The sequence below is a fragment of the Myotis nattereri genome (genome assembly GCF_964212035.1).
Source record: "Myotis nattereri genome assembly, chromosome: 14".
Lineage (NCBI taxonomy): Eukaryota > Metazoa > Chordata > Mammalia > Chiroptera > Vespertilionidae > Myotis > Myotis nattereri.
The window spans coordinates 39,184,022-39,208,664 of NC_138089.1; the positions used below are offsets into that span (position 1 = coordinate 39,184,022).

At 37.2% G+C, this 24,643-nt stretch overlaps 1 protein-coding gene across 1 annotated transcript in view; it reads right to left on the reverse strand.

Moving 5' to 3' along the window:
* Positions 1–24,643, reverse strand: part of TBC1D5 (TBC1 domain family member 5) — a 445,542-nt gene that overhangs the window by 90,736 nt on the left and 330,163 nt on the right. The window contains exons 15-16 of the mRNA XM_081105933.1: positions 16,997–17,139; positions 2,351–2,457 (exon numbers count right to left, since the gene is read on the reverse strand). Coding sequence (XP_080962059.1) covers positions 2,351–2,457; positions 16,997–17,139 — 250 coding nt within the window. The remainder of the gene's footprint in view (positions 1–2,350; positions 2,458–16,996; positions 17,140–24,643) is intronic.

Genomic DNA, 24,643 nt, shown 5'->3' on the forward strand with positions numbered 1-24,643 from the left:
TCAGGGGCAGCAGCATGACCAAGTGCTTTTCCGAGGCTGACAATGAACCCCTAAGCTCAGAGTTCCTTGTTTATTTTTTATACGATTGAGTCTGTCAGCAGCACTCAACACTACAGTAATGTGAAGCTGGGATATAAAAAGTGTACTTTCATGACTCAAATCTCATCTTTATACTAATTTACTTCATAGAGATTTGTGTGTTTATATACTTACTCTGATCAACTTGTATCAGGGATGATTCAAGTGTTGTGTTGTTGCTAATAATAGAAAACATTCAAGGCACTCTGATGTTTAGATTTTTATAGGATATGGGTGGGGTGTGAGCATCACCTTTCCCTCTATTTCCCCCCTCAGCATAAATGGCTTCCTTTATGACTTTATAAGACATTAACTATACTCTAAACTCTGAAATCACTTGTGGATTTCTGTAATATATATAAACTTCCTTTTTATTGTATCTTTATAGCACTGGACTAAATCCTGTTAGATCGTTAGAAGTCAGTTCTTATGGACAAAGGATGCTCTGGTTGGGTGGATCATTAGACACAATTGATTTCAACCACAAAAGAGAAGACCAATTCCTGCCCAATTTATTATGTCTCAGGAATATCTGTTTAAGATACTACATTTTGGACCATTATCTTAATCATGTTTTTACTTGGTAAGATCCTGAATGTAAAAGTAGGGGTTACCTTTTTTTTAGATACTTACGCTATAAATTATTTTTTTCTCTTAAACCTTAGAAAGCATGTTTGTTAATCCTTATAGAATGGCTTTATTATACTTGTATATTAGATATACTACATTATTGAGATAAAAGTACTCTATTAAAATCACAGATTACACTAATAACATTGACAGATTTATTGTATACAATTCTGCAATTAGAAGAGTGAATAATTCATAGTAAGAACAACCATAATTAGCTAGGGAAAAATGATCAAGATCAATAGATTTAGGTAACATATTCATTTCTACCTTCAATTAAATCAAGCAAATTACACAAGTAGATAATTCAAATAGTTATTTTTGAACTTTTCCCCACTCTGTATAACTCTAAGAATTCCTAATGCTGAGCAGACAGAATTTACCTTAAGTTTGTAGAGTAAAACTTATTGACCAGAAACCTCATTATTTTTTTAATGGATATTTTTTACAAAAAATATACAAAAAAAATATACTTACACAAATTACATATAACACATATATGTAATAATATAAAATATGGAACTTTTGATTTTCATAGTCAGACTCTTAAACTTTACTAAAATAATTGCTATCTTATGTATCAGAGAAGCAATGGATTATATTTCTGATACTTAATGAAATTTGTATAAGGGAAATGATAAAATTATCTATTTCTGCAGAAAATGGATATAGGCACAAGGAAATGAATTATTTTAATCAATTAATAAATAGAGAATATACTCAAATGTTGAAGTCTACGACCAAAGAAAGGGCAGAAATCCCTTTGAATCAAAATGTATGTTGAACATGTTGAACATGGAGGCCCAAGTTGATCAGACAGAGCTTTGGCAATGGATCCACAAACAGACTGACTCAAAGACAGCTCGACAACTGCCAACAAGACTGTTGGTGATTCTGCCAAAGAGCCAAAGGCTGGGAATACCACCCAATGTCTGGCATTCTCCTATTCGTGTTTGAAGCTTTCTCTCTTACATTTCGTCCAATATTTTTGTTTGGCTCAAATGCATCAAAAATTCACAGATTTTTTTAGATCATTAAATGTTCTTATTTTCAAGAAATATAACATTAGTTGTAAAAGAGCACACTTTTTCTCCGAAGTGTAAAGACAATTTTGGTGACTTGCTTTAAAGTTCAACTAGAGAAATCAGCATTATAGTCTGTTGAAGTCTTTATTTTATTAGGCTACTCTTCACCCCCCAAATAAGAAATACATACTTATAATATGAAATAATTTAGTATTTCATAATTTCATAAGTTGCTATAGAACTGGTCCTTTTTCATAGCTCTGATGTCCTGGTCTTCACATGGCCCCTGGGGCTTTATTTGGATAGGCTGGCCCTCTGAGGGGTTCCAATGGTAATGAAGGTGGTGATAAAGAGAAGCAAGCTCATCTACTTTCTTGAATTCTGAGGAGGGCAGGAGGACAGGACAACCTTTTAAGTGACAAGAGATGTGTGCTCCATTTAATTTGCTGCTCAGTTGCTAGGCAATGAGGTATATGAGTTTTGGCCTATAACTCGGGCAAATTCTTTCATCAGACAATTCTTCTGTCATTAGACAAATTCCCCATGAGGAATTCTTGGCATCATACAGAGACTCCAATATTTCTGGAAAATGGGTATATCCTACTTGGGAAGCTTACCTTTGGATCTCGAAGGAACAGAGCCTTAAGGATCAGTGAGTGTACATCCCCAATCACTGGGTAATGCATCAGAAGGCCGAGACAGGTCTGGTAGTTACTAGAGATCACTAAATAAGAAGGAAAAAATAATTCAGAAGCAACATTTCTTCAGATGTTTGCATTGAGTAAAAATACAACAACAAGTCAAAGAAAGTAAACGAATAACCGCTTTGACAAACGGAAATGGGGAGAAGGGACCTTCACCCAATGGCCTCTGAGGCAACAAGCTGAACTGTTAACTGCAATCTGATTAACTAGCACGTAGCCTCGGGGGGTGCTGGAAGGAAAATCCTCAGACACAGATATGTGTGTGTGTTTACAATATAAATAATCTCTGGAAGCATGCATATTTACTGCCATTTACATGGCTGTGTTCAAATGTCTTGTTTTACTGCTTAGAAATTACAAAAATATCATGAATGAGAAAGAACCAGTTTAAAATTTTCATAAAAAAATACTTATCCTGATTTTATGCTTCATAACTTACATGTTACATATATTCATTTTTATATATATATACATATTAAAAAATTATTATTTTTTTGTTTGTTTTTAAATCTTTATTGTTCAGATTATTACAGTTGTTCCTCTTTCTTCCCCCCATAGCTCCCTTCCACCCGGTTCCCACTCCACCCTCTGCCCTTACCCGCCCCCCACTGTCCTCATCCATAGGTGTCCAGTCTCTTCCCACACCCCCACACCCCTTTCCCCCTGAGACTTGTCAGTCCACTCCCTTTCTATGCCCCTGATTCTATTATATTCACCAGTTTATTCTGTTCATCAGATTTTTTATTCACTTGATTTTTAGATTCACTTGATAGATATAAAAAAATTTTTTAAATGTATTTTCTTCCAATTATTTGTTTTTCTAAAGGTAACAAGAAATTTAGGGAAAATATCTAAGCAGTATTTCTGGGAGGAAAAATATCAAAATCTTCATAGATAAGCCTAACTGCGTGCCTTAGATTGTCATTTAATTTTTTTTCAAATCAACCTAATTATGGGCACAGTTATTAAACACATCTTTCAGGCAGGTCTATGTAAACTACTTCATTTCTTGGCCATCCATCAGCCACACTGTCACAGTCGGGCCCAGTAAGGATGCTCGTTTTGTGAGCCACACGGACACTCTCCACACCACTGTGAAGAAACTTTAGTTACAACTTCCTGTGGCTGCAACTAAAGCCCTTTTATTTATCAGAGTAGTTAGTTGAAAAAGATTCCATAGGAAAACTGTGATTCAACAGAAACAACACAGATCACAAAATAAATGTTTGTGATCAGAAATACCATTGATTCTTAGATCCCCTCCCCCTTCTGTTGGAAACAGCATTTCTTGCTATAGCTTCCCATCCCTCCCTCTGCCCATGAACATTGTGGGGAAAGGAGACAGGACTGGGCACAATGAATAATTATAATCTATGTAAGGAACCACTTTATCATCTTCATTTCCGTTGCTGATCTGACAGCTTGTAATTTCATACATCTGCTTTCATTTGTAAAGCACTCACTTATCCTACCCTTTCTATATCTGTTCAGACTCTCCTTTTCTTATTTGTTCATTTTGTCATATTCACATTCAGTTACCTATTGTCCTTTTTTCTCTAGAATTCAAAAAGCTTGGATACTAAGAACAGTATAATGTTTTCATGTACAGTCTTCTTGGAGAGCTAACAAATAAATAAAACTTAGATAATCAATTCATTTTATAACTCATATTCTCCCAAAAGTTATAATGATTATATATTAGTAACTGACGCAGGAAGTATTCTTGTATCTTTTGGAAATGGTTATGGCCTTGGGATTCAAAGATGTGGGTTTGAATCCCAGGGCACCATTTGAAACTTTCATTAAAGTTTCCTGAAGATTAAATGACATAATCTATGTGACTGATTTATAGCAGCTGCTTAAAACCTGTTAAAGGTAACCTCTCTGAGCTTAAGTTTAGCCATCAGGAAAACAACTTTCTCATTTAAAAAAACTATGTGCCTACCCTAACTGGTTCGGCTCAGTGGATAGAGCGTCGACCTGCAGACTGAAAGGTCCCAGGTTCGATTCCGGTCAAGGACATGTACCTTGGTTGCGGGCACATCCCCAGTAGGAGGTGTGCAGGAGGCAGCTGATCAACGTTTCTCTCTCATCGATGTTTCTAACTCTCTATCCCTCTCCCTTCCTCTCTGTAAAAAATCAATAAAATATATTTAAAACAAAACAAAACAAAACTATATGCCTACCTCATTCAATTCAATGATTATTTGTTGAGTACCTAATCCATGGCAGGCCCTATGTTAGGAGGGGGATGCAGAGATGAACAAAGCACATCCTTGCCCTGCAGAAATGTAAACTACAGGAGGGCAGATGTGCAACAATAAGAATTTATTACTACTACCATCACAAGATGACAATGAATTATTGAAGGCTTTCTGAGACCAGGCCCATTGCCAAGAACTTTATCTGCATTATCTCATTTAGTTTCTATGATAATCTTATTATAAGGGTACAAATATTATCCTTGTTTTACAGATGAGAAAAGTGATACTTGGAAAGGTTATGTCATTTGCCCAAATCACACACCCCTTGGTGTATAAGGTCAGGTATAGTAAATATTTAGAAAGAGGCACAAATTCTCATATTTAGGTATAAAATAGCACATAAAACAAATAATCATGGTTTAAATATAAAACAAAAATTAAGAGCTAACAACAAAACCTTAAATTAAAGTTTTAACAATTTATTGTGCATCTCCACTGAAAATAAAGCTAATGAGAGTGTGATTCTTGCAAGGTAACCAACCAGGCATGCAGAAGACATTAAATAAATGCAATGTGCTCTGAAAAAATATTTGTTGAGGGCTTACTACCTGGAGGAAAAAATACATAATTACTACATGCAGTGTCTCCAACTGTTTAAAAACTTTTACTATACTCACTTTCCCAGTTACAAAATGGCAACATACAAAATGGACTTCAAATGAACCAGACGACCAAGTGGGGGTGGGAAGTAAATCATAAGTAAAAACAAAACTTTCATTCCTTACACTCTGGGAGAAAGCCAAGTATAAAGCAGGGTCATATCCTTCTCCAAATAGAGTGATTTTCACCCAGTGTTAAGACCCTCATAAGATTCTGTCCTTGATGGTCCTCATTTCTCTATGAGCTTTTGGGCACACTAATATGAAACTTTTAAATTACTTTTTTGGAAGGAGTACAATTCAGAGCAGCCATTCATTGTCTAGTAAACGACTTCACTTAACGATTTACACCTTTAAACATACAGTTTTGCCAACTGAAAGGCAGTAAGTAAGTATCAAGAGCAGAATTACTGGTGGCCGGGGTGCAAGCATGGAGAAAGGACCCCAAGCGGCCCCTAAGGCAGGGGTGCTAAGAAGAAGTGGAGACATGGAGGGAGAAAAACAGGTGGAGGTCTTGCTTATAAAAAGGAGATTAGGAGTTTAAATTTTACTCCACATTTGTTAGCAGTCACTGAAAGACTAGACTGTACGTAATGTGATCAGGTCTTTCAGAAAGATTGACACTGGCCCAGGGTGATCAGTGAGAGGGAGCAAAAGAGGGACAAGAAGCAGCAGGCAGGTTAAAAGAGCACACCTGAAGTAAGAATGGGAGGAGGGATGTAATGGGCAAAAATGCTGGAAAAATGGGTAGGTCTTCGTATAAAATTAAGTTTGGGGAGTGTGTGCTTATGACAAAGAAACAGAAAAGCAACAGCAGACAAGAAGAACTTAGTAAAAATATTAACAAATTTATATAAAGCTAATTAAAGGGCAGAGTAACTTTTATTTCTTTGCGGAAGTTTGAAAGATATCTTTTATTTTTATGAAAGTTATACATGTACTTTGTTTAAGGAGTCAAACTATTCTCTAAGTCTGGTTATAAAAACAGCCATTGCTGTCTCCTACCACATTTCCCACTCCCAGAAGCACTGGCTTTCTTTTAGCTGATTAAAAAAACATACCTTCCATACTGTGAAAAAAGAAGATGCTAATATTACTAGCTCTTATTTTAAATGTTATCAAACTGATGCCCCATCGAAGAAGACGAAGCTCTAACAAAGCGTGTCCTTAGCACTGAAGCCCACCCTTGCACTGACCGCCACACCCCGCGGGCACTCTTTGTCTCTCCCCCCACTAAGTTATATCATAACGTCATTGAGATCAACTTTCATTAGAGTTTTCATTTTTATAACTAGGCAAATGTTAGCACAGTGCACCACAACCACCTTTCCTTTCTTGCACAGCCTCTGTCCTTTCCTGGAGTTTATAACAGTTTGTTTTTCATTTGCCTTGTATATGCATTTAACATTAAATTAACCTGAAATGCTCTCCTAGGCATATGCATCTCTTCAGTACTTTCCAAAATCTTAGGTAACTCATCAATTTCAAGAAGTTTCTCTTGAGGTCTCTGGCTTGCTCCCTCATCGTGGGATGTCCTTCACCTCTTGCCAGTGTTGTAATCCTTATTTCCTAGAGTATCTAGCTTATTCTTTCTTGCTTGATTCTCTCACCTGGTGGAGCAACATCCTCCAAATGTTTTATGCACAAAACATGCATTTATTGAAAGCTTCTCTGCTTGGAAGATTTTCCATTGGCAACTAACAGTTTGACTAGGTACAGAATTCTGGGTTGGAAATAACTTTTCCTTCAAACTGGGAGTACTGACTGCTGCAGAGCTTTCGGGTTTCCAGTTGCAAAGCCCCCAACCTTCTAATTCCTAATCCTTTATGTGACTTGTTTTTTCTTCTCTTCTCTACTAATTGTCTGTAAATCCATGATAATATACCTATTTTCATAATAGACCCTTTCATTTTAGAAATTCATGTTTTTCTGTTTAACTAGAAATTTCTAATTGTTTCTTTGATGATTTTCTCCGTTCTGTTTATTTTGTGTTTGTTGTTTCTTCTCTTTCTCTTTTAAAGAAATCTCATTTAGATGGAATCTCGTGGCCTGGTCCTCTAATTTGCTTTCTTATTTTCTAACTCTGTTTTATGTGCTAGTTTCTGGGGCACTTTTTCAATTTTATATTCCAGCCATCTGATTTTCATCATATTTCAATTTTCAATTACAGTTTCCCTTTAAGTATTTTCCTAGCTCTCTGAGAAGTTTTCTCCTCCCTGCGCAGTCTCTGTGTCCTCCAGGTTACTTTTAGCCTGGTTACTTGTTTAGATATCTGCTTTCACTTTGATGTTTTCCTCAGATGGTTGTGTTTTTTGGCTACCTGCTCATGTTTAAGAATGAGGCAATGCCAAGGTAACTGGAAGGTAGCTACTTGTGCATAGAGGGGTGGGTTTATCGTAGGTCATTTCTTGGGCAATTCATGAGCCTGGATTTTTAAGTCTTTTCCCTTAGACCAGTGGTTGGCAAACTGAGGCTCGCGAGCCACATGCGGCTCTTTGGCCCCTTGAGTGTGGCTCTTCCACAAAATACCGACTTCTGCGCATGGGCCACAAAGTTTCAATCGCACTGTATGTGCGCGCCCACACATGGTATTTTGTGGAAGAGCCATACTCGAGGGGCCAAAGAGCTGCATGTGGCTCGCGAGCCGCAGTTTGCCAACCACTGCCTTAGACTGATTAGATTTCCCCAGAGAGGAGTCTCCCAAACCTCCTCCTGGAGGAAGACAGTCTGGCCTCAGTTCGGTGTTTTGCTATTTGAGATGGTAAAGAAGACCAAAGGGCTCAATATTCACTGAAACTGCCGGAGCCCCTAGTCCAGAGAACCTCTGTTTTAACATGTCCAGAGCATAAATCCTAGAGGTAAAGGCTATAGATCTGAGTACAACAGCTTCTTAAATAGATGTTCAACCAGTTCTTGTTTGTTTGTTTGTTTTTGTTTTAGTCTTCACTCTTTCCCTCCTCCTACCAATTTCCAATTTTCAGAGGGTCTTAGCACTGCAAATTTCTACACTTTTCGGAATGTTATGGGTTATTTCTTTGCTTTGCCCATTTTCACTTTTGTATTTAGTTACCATGGATCTGCTAAATCAGTTATCACTGATCCATCTTTTCCTGCTTCCAAAATTGCTGTAATCTCCTTCCTAAGTCTCTGTGTCTTGTGGGTTTATGCTATTTTAATGGGATTTTAGGAGCAATGGAGGTAAATGTAACATAGTCGGCAGTTAGACAGACATGAGCAGAGTAGGAATGATAAGCCAGGTACAGAAAGTCACCACGGTGAAAAGCCCCGCATGCTGAGCAATGGACAATTGTAAGATAGGACCTTACCCCCATGGTGACCTTTCCTCTTCTAGCATATCTCTGGTCATGCGATTCAGACCGTTCCCTGACCTTTCCTCCCCAGGCATGTTGCTAGTCATGTGGTAGACACCCTTAGAGGAGGAACAAAGGGTCCTTCATACAAGCCCTTGCACAACCACTCCCTTAAGCATTAAGTCCTCAGGACAATGAGGTTCTGACTTGCATCAAATATTCTTAAAAATAAAACCTCGGGTCTGTTGACTCCAGAGACAGAGTTTAGATCAAACTAACTTCTAGGTCTCAGTTGTGTTTCAACTCCAGGCCCAGAAAAGCAGTAAGACCAGGTGAGGTGATGCCATGGCTGATATCAGGACCCACTGTGACAACTAATGATTCTCTGACCAAAATAGTAGATACCATGACCCTGCAAGGACACACCTGGAAAGCTGATAAATATTCTACTGGGATTCTCCCGAGACTCCAGATAAAAGTCCTTAAAATGAAGGACCATCCCCCAACCCCTTGCACACCCTTGCCTCTTCCCACCTCCTTTTCCCAGAGTGCTCTCTTTCTCTCTCTCTTGAGCATGCCCACACCTTTCCCCACTTTCTCTTCCCTCAAGGTACCTTTGCTTTCTTTCCCCTGAGCTCCAAGGGCCATTTTTTTTGCCTTTGTAATTTGTTTCCTAAGCCCACACAGCCCAGCTGGCTCTCTTCTTTCACAACTCATGTCTTGTACCTCTGTGACTTTCTAATAAACTTCTGCTTGTATCTGGGCCTAGGCTCTGAATTCTTTCGTAGCCAAAACTCAAGGATCAAGGTCTAACATCTGGTGCAATTCACTGTTAACAAATGCATCTCATATCTGATATCCTCAATCACTTCTTTTATAATGTTTCTACTCAGCACCTAGGCAGGTGAATTAAAGGGGAAGAATGTAGGCAGGAGGCAATTGGGTGGATAAACTTGCGAAAGTAAATAGTCAGAAAGCCCAAGATTACCATCTCCTTTTCTCTAATCATCAAAGAGAACAGCTCCAGTCAACATGCAAGACTGTTCACATTCTCTTTTGGAAGCAACAGATGGACATGGCATCTTGAGCATTCCTGGGTAAGATTACAGTGGCACATTAATTTTGTAGCTCTGGGTTCTTGGGCCTTTGAACTCTGGGACTTAGACCATCGCCCCCCTGGTTCTTAGGCCTTCAGACTTGGATTGAATTACACTATTGGCATTCCTGGTTCTCCAGCTTGCAGATGGCCTATTGTGGGACTTCTAGGCCTCCATAATTATGTAAGCCAATTCATAGAACAAATCTTCTCATATACATGATTCATTTTCTCTGGAAAGCCCCAATACAAAAGTCTTCACCTGACAGGCCTCACAGGGGAAAACTGTCCTCCCCACACCAGATGGTGCACAGCCAGCACATTGTGGTCTCTCAAAGGAGCTGCAATCAAGGTCTAAGGACAACGTAGCTGGTCATGATGATCTTTCACAGGTTTCTATTCCTACTCCTAGTGCTTTCATCCCTAGACTTCTTTATCTGAAGCTTTGGTAGAGATCTTCACAAGCACCTTTTGCCAATACCTCTTACAGGGGTAGGAGACGGGAATTCTGAAGATACCTTTCCTCATTTGACTTAGTACCAGTATTTTTTTCACTCCTAGCACCCTGCTCTGATACCCCCACCACCTCGAGGTTCATAAAACTGCCAAAGTCTTTTGTTCAATGCTTCCTAAACAGTGAGACAACCTCGCATCTGTGCTGATCCACTTGATTTTTGACCAGTGTGCCGTTTCATGGGTGAAATGGAACAGAGGGAATTTACATTTTCTCCAGAGTTTGACCCTTGCTTGTACCACCTTAGTAAGTGATTAGAGGCTTAACCTTTCACTTTCGACTTGTTGCTTTAATTAGCTACTCGGACACCTAACAGCTCAGCTCTTTCCCGCCCAGCCAAGCTGAGCTCCTGGCATTTACCATATAATCAAGCAATTGTGCTCCTTGGTATTTACCCAATTGTAATGAAAACTTGTAGCCACACAAAAAATTGCACACTGATATTTACAGCAGCCTATTCATAGCTGCCAAAACTTGGAAGCAATCAAGATGGCCTTTAGAAAGTAAGTGGATAAATAAACTCTGATATATCCAGACAATGGAATATTATTCAACACTAAAAAGAAACCAGCTATGAAACCTTGAAAAGACATGGAGATAAATGCATCTTACTAAGTGAAAGAATTTAACCTGAAAGGCTACATATGGTATGAGTTCAACTATATGAAATTCTGGAAAAAGTAAAACTATGGAGACAATGAAAAGTTCTGTAATTGGGCTAGAGGGAGGGAGGAATGGATGAACAGCCAGAGCACAGAGGATTTTTAAGGACAGAGAAACTACTCTGTATGACACTATAATGGTGGGTGCATGTCATCATACATTTATCCAAACTCACAGAATGTACAACCAACAGGAATGAGCCATGAGGTAAACTATGGCCCTTAGGTGATTATGATATATCAAGGTAGTTTCACTTACTGTAACAAATGTAATACTGTGGTGAGGCATGTTGCTGGGGTTGGCTGTGTGTATGTGGGGTCCAAGGAGTGTAAGGGAACTCTGTATTTTTCTCTGTGAATCTAAAAATTCTCTAAAAATAAGTCTATTTTAAAAAATCTAAACATAAAAAAATAAGACAATGAGCTTTATCAGCCTACCTCAGTGAAATTTTCAAAGATTTTTAAACTAAAGTATAAAGTGATATGTTATTTGAAACTCAAAGGGTACATTAATATTCATACCTGAGATGGTCTTAAAGTCGAGTGGCAATATTTAATGTCCAAGAGGGAGGAGAGCCGGCAGTTGGGAAGTGCTAAAACATTCATTCAAAAATCTGATTGTGCTTTGATAAACACTCTGTAACTCATGACCATGAGATTAAGTCTTTGTTTCCAGAAAAGACAAGTAAATGCAATCTGTAGTTGAAATAAACTGCATTTTGATATCAGTATAATGTTGAACATGCTCTTAATGAGAAAACAGAGACATAGAAATTCTGGGGTAGGGCAGATGGAAGCACTGGCAGATAGACAGGTAGTGGCTGAAGAGTAAATGGAGATTTAAAATGAAATAAAAAGGAACAATGTTTTAAACCACTAAGAGAACACACCTGTCACACCAGAACAGGCCAAGAAATGACTGAAGACTCCCCTATAGAAAAATGAGGAAATCTAAAGTTTTGTAACATGATTATGCTGACTGAAAAAAACAAGGGTACAAGTGCCAAGAAGGAAACTTTTTCATTTCCAAAGTGTTCAGGGAGGTGGTAAATTAAACAAGACAACAAATATTTATTTGAGAAATACTTTCTGATTAGAAAATTCTACAATGAAATGAATTTGAATACAGTGTTTAGGCTGCTAATATAATTAATACAAGACAAATAAAAGGTATGTTACATTGTAAATTAGAGAAAATGTTTTTCTTTGATACTAATCAAAAACAAAAATTTAAATCAATAAAAAGATGTGAAAAAAATTATGCTTACTTTAAAAAGCAGACAATGCTTTCTTTAACAAAGTCATGCTAAAGTGTATTAAACAATCACTACTTAGTTGAGTGGGTATTCTAAGAGTGTTTGGGCATCTGTTCCCTCAATAATCACTATACCCGAATCCATGACCCCCACCCCCAGGTGTCTAGAGTACTCGTCTGTCTGAGATTGCCCCAAATACATGAAGAACTTCAGAGGCTCTAAAAAACAGGGAAGAATTATAACAGGGGGTTCTGATCCAAAGGACTTGCAATCTAGTTGAGAAGATGGGACTAATATGCACAATAAGGAACAAGAAAAAGATGGAGTTAATGAAATGTTACCTTGAATGGTACTGATTAAAATCTTATAGGACTGCAAAAGGGAGAGATCGATGAAAGCTAGATTAATTGGGGATGGTTTGGGAAAAAGCTACCTTGCCTTAGACCTGAAAATAGGAGCAATACTTAAGTAGGTAGGGCCAGGGGAAGCAGGGAATCACATGTGTAATTTATAGCATGAAATAAACCAATAAAAAAAGTATGATGAGAGTATGGCTATTAATAAACCTTTACAGGACTAATAGCTTTCAGTGACAGCTGGAATCCTTGTCATTTCTTGGCTTGCAGATGCATCACTCCAATCTCTGCCTCTATTTTCATATGGCATTGTTCTCCCTATGTATCTTCACATCATCCTTTCTCTGTGCATATATGTCCACATTCTTTTCTTCTTATAAGGACACCAGTCATAGGGAAGTAGAAGTCCATCCTACTCCAGTGATATATTTTAACTAATTACATCTGCAACCACCTATTTCCAAATAAGGTTATATCCTGAGGCACTAGGGGTTAGATTAGAACTTCAACATATACCTTGGGAGATATAATTAACCCCATAAAAGGCCTAATTATCTCTCCTTATAAAATAAAGATTTGGGAACAGATATAGTAAATCTTAACCATTTTTTTAGGTTACATATTCCTTTGAGAAGATGATGAATTGTATATCCTTGGCCCAGGGAAATGCACACCTACACAATATATTGCACAGTATCAGGAAGATCACGGGCACTTTGAAGCCCTCTATTGAACTCCTAGGAGGTATGGATCCGAAGTAAGGAATGCCAACATTGAAGGAAGACTCTTTTAGTTTTACAAAGTGCATCATTCTTTGAGCTACAAACATATCACCTACAGCTGCAAAAAAAAACATCTGCAGAGCCCAAGGTCACCACCACCCTGGATGCCCCAGCAGGGCTTCATGAGTCAGAATCAAGCAAGATGGAATAAAAACTTGACACCAATGTTCCAGGTGAAGTGTTGAGGCTGGCAAGTTGTCCACCTTCCTCTTGTTCTTGGTCCTGGCTGAAAATGTAAGCTCATTTAATTAGCACTGCCCTCCCATGTGTTCTACTCAATCCTGTTCTGTGTCTGCTTCCTGCTACTCCCCACCCTCTCAATATTTTTCTCTAAAGAACAATGCCTTTCCCTCCCAGACTAACCTTCCTTCCTTGAGTCATTGCTGCCCTGGCAACCTCCAGTGGTGGGGGTGGGGCCACCACCTTGCTCCCTTACTCTATTTCTAAACCATTGCTTCCTATCTTTTCACAAAAACACCTTTCCTCTGAAGTCCATGCCACACATGTCTACCTCCATCAAGCCTCTACATAATTGTTAGCTATGCGCTATGATGGCTGACAGGTAGTAGGCACTCCATAAACACTGGCTGAATGAATGGTTAATTCTTTGAGTAAATAATTGATTGAATAAAAGCTGTTTTCTTGGTCACTCTTCTGCATTTATGTGAGACTTTCGTTGCTTCACTCACTATGCTTCTTTCTACATCTTTTCCTGTCAGGTGAATGAATTGTCCATCCAGGACCAAACAAGAATCCCAGTCCCCTCACAATCTCTTGATCTCCTCAGTGATACTTTCTCCTTTAGTACCTTCAACCATTCTGCTCATACCCAGAACTGCTCCATCTCCTCTTGTTTGACCATGACCTCTGATTTTAGCTCTCATACCTGACCTCTAATCCCTTGATACTCTTGATTTCCCCATAGTCTTTTCCTGGCCATGTTTCCCTCCCTAAACAGCCTAAATCACTCTCTTAAAATGCAATCAGCACCCTCCACTCTCCTTCCTCCCTTCAGATCTACCTAATTCATTTGGATGTGGCCTTAACTGGAAGCCTGAATTATGATATCCCTCTTTTGAATCTTGCCTGGAGTGCTGAGCATAGCTGAGAAGAAACATAACCTGAGTCCTGGTGCTACTGCCCACTGTTTTTCTCTGTAGGGTCTTTGACAGCTAGACCAGGCTTGTCCTCGTTCTTGATCAGCCATCTCTCCCACACTTCCCAGTCATTCCTCTCAAACCCTACACTACTCTGCCTCATTCATTGTGGACAACCTGCTTCTTCTTTTATCAGACACTAGAGGCCTGGTGCACGAATTTGTGCAACAGTGGGGTCCCTCGGCCTGCCCTGCGGGATTGGGCTGCAACAGGCTCTCTGACATCCCCTGAGGAGTCCTGGATTGTGAGAGGGCACAGACCAGGACGAGGGACCCCACCAGTGCACAATCAGGGCTGGGGAGGGACACAGGAGGTTGGTCAGCGGGGAGGCACCATGGGAGGGCTCCAGGGTATGCCTGGCCCATCTCGCTCAGCCCCAATAGGCCGGACCCCAGCAGCAAGCTAACTAACCTACTGGTTGGAGCATCTGCCCCCTGGTGGTCAGTGCAGGTCATAGTGAGCGGCTGAGTGGCCTTAGCATATCATTAGCATAATATGCTTTGATTGATTGAATGGCCGACCAATCGACCGGACACTTAGCATATTAGGCTTTTATTATATAGGATGGACTTCCTCCACTTCCCATCTCCTCCATCTGTAAAGTGGGCTATTTCTAAAACCTGCCTAGTGCTTCCTTCCAGGATTAGCACCTGTTTTTTATTCCTGTTCTATAGCCAGTCTTCCATAGGACTCCTGACCTCAACCACAGCACTGGGTATGTTAGTCTGAAATTGATTATATCAGTCTTTCCTATGAACTGGGAAGCTTTTTGAGGACAGAGGCAGTGCTCCTTAAATACATAATAGTCACTCTATTTTAGAAGATATCATGCACTGTTATGGATTTAACCAAGCAAATAGAAAGAAGTTGAACTAAACACTGAAATGAATAAACAACTTCATTACCCCTGTATTTTTCCACATGTGCCCATATGTTTTATAACATCATCAGTGGAGGGATTAAAAAATGTAGAAGAGCTTCAGCTGCCAAAAATTTGCCTGTTTCATGAAATTAATTTTAAAATGTAGATCTTAGCATAGGAGACAGGATAATTAAATTAAAAATATAGTTGTGATATGTCAAATTTAAGAAAAGAGCAAATAATTAAGATCACAGAAAACCAGTAAACATTTTAATAGTTCTTTACTATAAAAAATTTGTGAAAATACAGGGTGGGGCAAAGTAGGTTTAGAGTTCGTGAAATAAAGAGTTTATTCTTGTATTAATACTTATTTATTATTATATTGTTTTCCATATGAACAACTATAAACCTATGTTTAAATAAAAGAAGTTCCTCATTCCTTTGTTTTTTTAAGTACTTACATAAAAAAAGGCAAACAACTTTAAAATGGGAGACAGTATTGAATATCCAAAAACCTAGTATCCATCAAATCTACCAAACATCTTTCTCTACTTCCCAGATGTTTCCTTTATGATTTCCATGTTCTTATATGATTAGCTCTGACTCAGAAAAAAAAGGAGCTTTTCACTTTGTCTGTCAAAACCCAAAGTATTTGACCTTCAAGGCACACACACACACACACACACACACACAAAAAAAAAAACACCCCACAATTTCTGGATAAAAATGTGGTTCTTGTGTCATTTATTCACTCAAGTAATTTTGGGGGAATTAAAAAAGTATAATATAAAATTTTAAAGAATATTATTAGTGTTACCAGAGGCGTAACAAGAGCATCTGGCACAAATGGTATTCAATGAATAAATAAAAGAGAACCACATAGCAATTTAACAGTCAAGATTATGAATGGCTAGAAACAGTTTATATTCTTCTGACAGAGTCCTACTCTTATGACAGTTTTTTATTTCCTACTTAATCATCACTTTGTGCGATCTTTCCTAATTATATTTTGGCTTACAAATCTTATTTAGTGAACTGTGATTATTTTTCTGAGAAGGAAAATAATTTGAGGTATTTTGAAATTTAAAACAAGCTCTGATAGTTTCTTCAAGTGAAGATCATCTGACTATTCAAAAGGAATGCACTGTTTTTCAACTAGGGCAGGCACCTTTGGGTAGATCTGATGAGATGAAATATAGCTACCACTTGGCGCTCTATTGAGAAACACATTTGGCTAAAATATAACTGAGAAGTTAAAATATTTTTAAATGTAATGTTTATTTTTTATTGGCAAGTTGTTGATACTATAAAAAAACTCTACTTTCTTGATAAATATCCTTGAATACTATCTACCTGTCAGAAGGTGGAGCTCTAAACATAGCTAAAATACTGGCTTTTTATATGTGCATTTCACAAATGTGTGTACTAGTGAGGAGATTAAAGCAGGAGTAAAGTCTTCAGAAAAAGGGTTCTGAAAGAATATTCCAATTCTCTCAGGAAAAATCACCCACATCTCCCAATATGTACATAGTTAACTCACACAAAAAATTTTAGTATGTTCCTTTGAAACTTCAATATATTGCCTACGATAAAATCCAGGTATGGTAATTCAGAATAAAAGGTAAAGTATATTTAAAAGGGAAAACATATTTAAATTCAGGATCACCTACTTGAATGTGGGCAAGGTCATTAATACTTACAAGCATCTCGGATGTAGAGTAACATGGCTATGAAGATGTAATCCACTAAGCCCAGGCCGAGGCCATCAGCGAACAAGGCATCCCAGACCACCAGAAGGTCCTGCAGGGGGAACTCTCGCCCAAACAGCAGCCGCACCCACCGCCTAGAGAAAACAAAACCAAAATTCAGAAAGCAGTACGTTTGACAGTAATATAAAGAGGAACCATTTTCTCCTACAACTGTGAAGAAATCATAATCTTTAACTAATCACTTTAAGCAAATATATATCAAGAATATAATTAAGGCCGAAACCGGTTTGGCTCAGTGGATAGAGCGTTGGCCTGCGGACTGAAAGGTCCCAGGTTCAATTCCGGTCAAGGGCATGTACCTGGGTTGAGGGCACATCCCCAGTAGGAGATGTGCAGGAGGCAGCTAATCGATGTTTCTCTCTCATCGATGTTTCTAACTCTCTATCTCTCTCCCTTCCTCTCTGTAAAAAATCAATAAAATATATATTAAAAAAAAAGAAAAAGAATATAATGAAGTAAAATCCAAGTTTTTAGTTTTCAAGTGAATTTTGAAATTTTATAACTAGGCCACAGTCATTAAACTTTATTCCTATATGTATAAAACAAAAGTATAACATTTGAAAAGGGTAGAAATCTTTCCTATTTCATACAAATCACATAAAAAAGGCAAAGAAAAAATTAAACGTATAGTGGTCTGATAGATACCTCATTTGTAAGGTTATGAGTTAAAAATTACATTTTTCCAAAATTTCACGCTCACTACTAATTTTTTTGTTAGACTTTTGCAAATGGGTAGATGATAAATTACTATAACCAAGCAGAAAATTTCACTGTCACATTTCACTCATTTTAAAAATATTCATTTTAAAATAAAATGTGGGGGGAAAGAGCAGATATCTATGTTTTTTGTCAAGCACAGACAGTTATTTCAAACGAAACAAAGTGATACTTAATTTTTAACTTTAGAAGAGATATGACTTATCAGTGAGGCTATCTTTCCAGGCATAGTTTTCAAATCACAGTTACCTCTATGGCCAGGAAAATGGATATCTATGCATAAGCAGCCAATAAGAATACTGAGCAAGGTCTGTATATAATTATATATCATAAACAGTTACGCTTCAGACTGTCAATAAATGCTACCTAAGCTCTTTATATCTAATTCTTATAATAAAAATAATTTACTTTGATATGTTTGTATCAATTTACTTCTAATTTTACATAACATGGCTACAATTTTCTTACACAGCCTTCCTTTAGGAAGCTCATCTATAATTCTATGTGATTCTGGTATACAGTAAAGAATGAGAAATCCCAAATTTCTGGTACCACCAAATAGCACAGAATACAGAAAGTTGTTTAAAAATCAACTAATATATGTTACCATTTTGCAAAACTTGAAACCAAATATAACCATCTGTGGGGTTAAAGTGAGGCCAAAAAAATTCAAATACTTTCTTCAGGAATAATTACATTTAAGAAGGAATCATAGCTGTGACAATATAGTGTACAATCACACATATGTATAAATTTATGAGGAACCATATGATCAAACATTTAAGTTATTTTATTTATACTGTTAAATTAATCAACAGAATAATTAAATTATATTTTCAACTACATCTTAAATTATGTTACTCAATTTTTCAGGGGCAAAAATTTAATGTCTAATAAATTTATCTTTTTAAAAATGTTATAGGCTGTTTAAAATTTTTATCTACCTTTCAATTCTTATTCCACTGCTAATTTGAGAAATAAAATATACTTTTTTATCTAATGTGTTTGTATTTATGCAGTTTAAAGAAAAAACGTTATTTCTCTACACATTTCTAATTCTTTTAAATTACAAATGCTAATGTTTACTGTTTTAAGAAGTACACAAATATCTCTAAGCTAAATAGGTGCTCTTCTTAATTACAACAAATTAACTGGTCTTGCAAAAAGCATCAGGGGAACTAGGAGAATGGACAAAGCAAAAAGCAGCTGGACTGAATTATTTGGGGCACCTGTTTAACCAGTTAACTGCCACGATATTTTGAATTTAATTTAAAAAGTCCGCCGCTTGCGTCTATAGATGCTTATGGCGTACAAATGGTTAAAGGATCTTCAAACTGATAACCATATCTGCATTATTAAATGACTAAACACTTCGAATGTGGCTATTCAAAGTTATTCAACTGAGACAACTGGAAGAAAAAATAATCAATATAAAACACTGGTGAGGATCTGATGTAAACATGGGGAGTATAGTTGATGATGCTCTATTGTATAACTGAAATTTGCTAAGAGAGTAGCAAATGTTCTCACAAAAAAGAACCAAAACAAAAAACACACAACCAAATAAATAAATGAGGTCATGGATGTCTTTATTAAATAGATGGGAGGAATCCTCTCAATGTACACTTTAAATATCTTACAGTTTTATTTAACATTTATGATACAGTAAAGCTGAAAAATATAAGTAAATAAAGAATTATCTTGGTTCAATGAACAGGCAATTTTGGCTGTTTCAAATTATAAAATTCTGATATTTAAATGATTCCTTCTGGTTCAAATCTAGATGTTAGTATAAAATTCAAACATCAGACCAGTAAAATAGTACCGTGCCCCGAACTTGCCCCTTTCACTCTTCAAGGGTATTTCAATGCTTTCCTTATTTGAATAAACCCATCTAGAATCTACCACTGCTGTTCCTTGAAAGGCAATGCTTTTGCTTAGCTTTCTTATGTGTAGGGGGACATTTTTCTTTATTTTCCCTACTTTCTCTTATTGAAACCAAAATCACTTTTGAAAAAGTTGACGTCATACTATCATAGACATCATACTATCATTTAGCAAACAAACAAACAAAAAATGGAGGAAATTAGAACACACCACAGGTGAGAATGCAATGCTATCTTTTCTCCCCTTTCTCAAAGCTCAAACTCTTCCCATTTTCTTGTGGACAACCATACCGCTAGTTTCATCATATACAGTGTAAGGGAAAAAAAAGTAGCCTATTTTAAATAAATAATTGATATTCCTATTGTTTCTATAACAAAATGTCCAGATATTGCTCCAACTTCTCTTGCAACCTTTCTGCTGGTTGGGGTTGTGTCAGGTTAGCCTCAAAAACGACCCCCCAACCCCTCTGCCAGATCATACAAGCAGCAATCTCTACTGCAGCTTTGTCAGGAGGGGAACTGAAAACACCTATAATCTACATTAAATAAAACACATCTTCCAAACTACACAGAATGTAAGTCCTCCGTACTTTTATGTTTAATGTGTTCTCTATGCTGTGCTGCTTTATAAATGTTTCACATTGCTTTATTTTTGAAGTTTCACTTTGCCAAGTACACTGCTAAATAATTCCAGGGTAAGGACCAAATTCTGTGTGTGTGTGTGTGTGTGTGTATGTGTGTGTGAGAGAGAGAGAAAGAGAGAGAGAGAGAGAGAGAAAAGAGATCCAAAATCTATTATAATAAAAGCATAATATGCTAATTAGACCAGACAGCCAAATGACCTTCTGGACATCCTTCCAGACCACCTTCCAGACAAAGCCACAGTGGTGGGGCCAAGGCAGAGGCAGTTAGGGATGATGAGGCAGGCAGGCGAGCAGTTAGGAGCAATCAGGCAGGCAGGCAGGTCGAGTGGTTAGGGGCGATGAGGCAGGCAGGCAGAGTAGTTAGGGGTGATCAGGCAGGCAGGCAGGCGAGTGGTTAGGAGCCAGTGGTCCTGGATTGTGAGAGGGTGCAGGCCGGGCTGAGGGACCACTCCCCCCCACCCCGGGCACAAATTTTGTGCACCGAGCCTCTAGTGCTCTTTGTAAAGAACTCTGTACGTTTTGCTAAGTGCTCTATGTATTTACTAAGGTCTTGTTAAATTCACTGTAAAGCCAGCTGTCACGCTGCCGAGGAGCAGCGGTGTAGTTCAATTGGAAACACGCATTGATCTTGTTAGTGGTGGCATAACAATAATTCAGTGAGTGCAAAAAGATCCAGAAACACATAAGAGAAAATATTTATTATTTAATACCTAGCATTTTCTTTTATACAAGACTGTTTGTTTGAAAGTTGTACAGATAAGTATATTAAATTAATGCAAAATACAGTTCCTTCTATTTTATATGAAATTTTAGAAAAATTAAGGATAAATTCTCAAAATATTTAAAAAGTATTATATGACTAATGGAATGTTTTGGGACCAACAATGACCTTATTAGTAATTTAATCATTTTTGTCCCAACTGGATTTAGTTCATACATATATTTGCCACACACAAAATTCCTTGTGCTATTTTGGGCTTTCTTCATTGAGCTTAAAAGCCAAGGAAAAATTCAGTTCTTTATGGAATGAATTACCAATAGAAATTATTTCAGCAAACTTTTCTATTCTTAGAAAGGAAAACTTACTCTATGAAATTAGGTCTTATAAGGAAGCTGTTCCTAAAATTAACATGTTTTTATTGAATTTAAAAATATTTAGCAAAAGTTTAAGTTACACTTAAGGGTAGCATTAAACCTTTTTCCTTTTAAGGATAGATTCCATTTAATTGCTTGATACTATTATCTTGCTTTATGTATGTTGCACCTACAGACTGCAATGCTTATTAACATATACATCTTATCACCTGTGAAAATACAATAATTCATAATTTACCGGATCTACTTAGTAATTAAAATCTATACAAACTGAGGTATTAAATCTAATTATAAACCACTCAAAGACAGGACAAATTCCATGTTTGCATTTATATCACTATTCTCAATGTTAAACTGTGTAATTAAGCTGCTGTCCCCAGGGGATCAGTAGGCTCCTAGTGATATTAGTGCTTGGTGAATGACCCATGAAAACTTCAAGAAAAATCCTTTTTTTTAAATGAAGAATGTATGAAGATGACCAATTTGACTGAGGTTTAAATAAACATAGCCTTAATCCAACATGGCTGTGGTAGGATTATACCTGCAGAAAAAAAAACCTCTATACTTGATCTTCATGTCCTTTTTATTTTCTCTTAATGAGCCTTTAATAAATCTAGATATTGCCACCTTAGGACAAACAAATAAAGTTATAAAGGTGTATTTAATTTAACTGCTTGTTAAGTAACTGCTTGTTAAGGCATCTTAAGTAACCTGTGGTCATGAAATGATAACACTGGATAAGCATATTGGGATACAAAAGAACGATGTTGGATTTTTGCTTAATTACATTAATTTTTCTGTTGCTTTCTGTTCACTTATATTTTTAATGGAATATATTGGGGTGACTTTGGTTCACAAAACCATACAGGTTTCAAATGTACAACTGAACAAAACATCATCTGCATCATGCGTGCATTTCCCCAAGCAGTCTTTTTCCTTCCTCATTTCCCCTGACATTGCCCACCTCCACCAGCCTCCAATCCGCTTTCCCTGTGGGTATCACCACACTGTTCACACTGTTGTCTGTGTCTAAGTAATATATGCTTTTCTGCTTAATCCTTTCACCTTCCTTTATCCAGTTCTAGCTCTCCCTTCCCCTCTGACAGCTGTCAGTCTGTTCCATGTATCCATGCCTCTGTTTCTATTTTGTTCATAATATTCCACTATAGATTAGGTCATATAAGGCTTGTCTTTCTCAGACTGGCTTATTTCACTTAGCATAATAATCCCTAAGTACATCCATATCCTTGCTGTTACCAAAGGTAAGATTTCATTTTTATGGCTATATAGTATTCCATTGTGTAAATGTGCCTCAGCTTTTTTATCCACTAATCTACTGATGGGCACTTGGGCTGTTCCCAGATATTAGCTGTTGTAAATAATGCTTCAATGAACACAAAAGTGCATATATTCTTTCAAAATAATGTTTCAGGTTTCTTCAAATATATTCCCAGAAGTGGGATCACTGGTTCATAAGGCAGCTCCATTTTTAATTTTTGAGGAAACTCCATACTTTTTTCCACAGTGGCTGCACCAGTCTGCATTAACTTTGAAAAGCTAACAATTAATTTTTAAATAACCCATACCTGGTAGAGAATAAACACAGAATCCAAATTCCATATTAGTACCAGAGAAAATCAAAAGCAAATCTAGGTTTTTCATCTCTCTGGTTGCCATCTTCTTAACTGAGTTTACACTTTTCTTATTTTGGTTTCCTTTGTATTCAGTTCTTTTAAAATTAATTTACACTAGTTTTCCTTTATATCAACTTCATGAAAACAGTCTTAAAACTAGAACTACATGTTGAAGTATTATAAGTAGGGTGGCATTCCCATCTTTAATTCTAACTTCTTGGAGTGACACTTTTCAAACTTTTCTGTTGACTTCTGAAGTCTTTCATATTTATCCCTAGCTGGTTTGGCTCAGTGGATAGAGTATCTGCCTGTGGACTGAAGGGTCCCAGGTTCAGTTCCTGTCAAGGGCACATGCCCAAGTTGCGGGCTTGATCCCCAGTAGGGGCGTACAGGAGGAAGCTAACCAATGATTCTCTTCCTCTCCCTTCCTCTCTGAAATCAGTTAAAATATATAATAAAGTGTTTCATATTTCCACACACACACAAAAAATATATGAAAGCCAAAACAAGTGATTTTTTTCTAACTTCACATTTCTTCTTCTAAAGGCTCTATAAAACACATTGGAAAATGTTTAGCCTGCTTACTAATTTTTTTTTCCAAATGTAGTCAACTGTTTCAATTCCCACCTCTTAAAAATATTTGGGATCTGCATGCATTACAGAAAGATTTGAATACTTCAACCCTATCAAAATCTGCTTCAAAACAGAAGGAACTGAAACTTCAAATTAGTTATTATCTTTAGAGAACTCAAATTTGCTTTCTATGTTCTTATAACCCCTGGGATGAACCAACTTGAATTTGGCTTTCTGGAGACACACGTTAAACCTAATTTAACCTCCACAGGATATGTACATAAACTGTTAAAAGGTTTGTTTGTTTTTTTTTACTTTGGGGGGAAATTCTATATTCCTTTCAGAGGGCAGTACATAACCCTTTATTAAGGAAGGTTTCTTATTCCAAAAATAAGTTCCTAATAATTATCACCCATTCCTACTGTAATTTATTCTCTTTGGCAAGTGTTTGAAGGTTGGTTTTTTTTTGTTTGTGTATGTGTGTGTGTGTGTGTGTGTGTGTGTGTTTAATCAGAACACTAAAATATGCCCTTTGCAAAAAATAGTCTGAATGGAAAGCAAAGCCTTATGCATCTATGTTTTACCAGAGGTATAAGATGCTCATGAGAATGTTGAGCACAGATGATGGTCATGTTTTAAGGCTATAAAATGATTGAGCATTTTCACACACACACACACACACACACACACACACACATCTTTTAGATGTATGCCTGCTATGTAGATTAGAAGCATGAGATTTCAAGGACTAAGTAATACCAGGATATGCGATTTACCAACAAATTCAAATAAAGCTAGGGAAAGATGGTAACACTTCAGTACCGATTTAGTTGCATGGACAGGATGTGCTCTCTCTGAGAATCCCATTTTATATTCCAACCGGGTACAGCTGGAATCTTAGCCCTGAGTGGAGAGGTCAATGGAGGTAAAAGTTCCTATGAAGTACTCTCTCTACCCTGTCACTTACTTGGGCTCCACTATTTGGAAGTAACTGTTGACTATGAACAAGAACACGAAAAAGTAATGTGC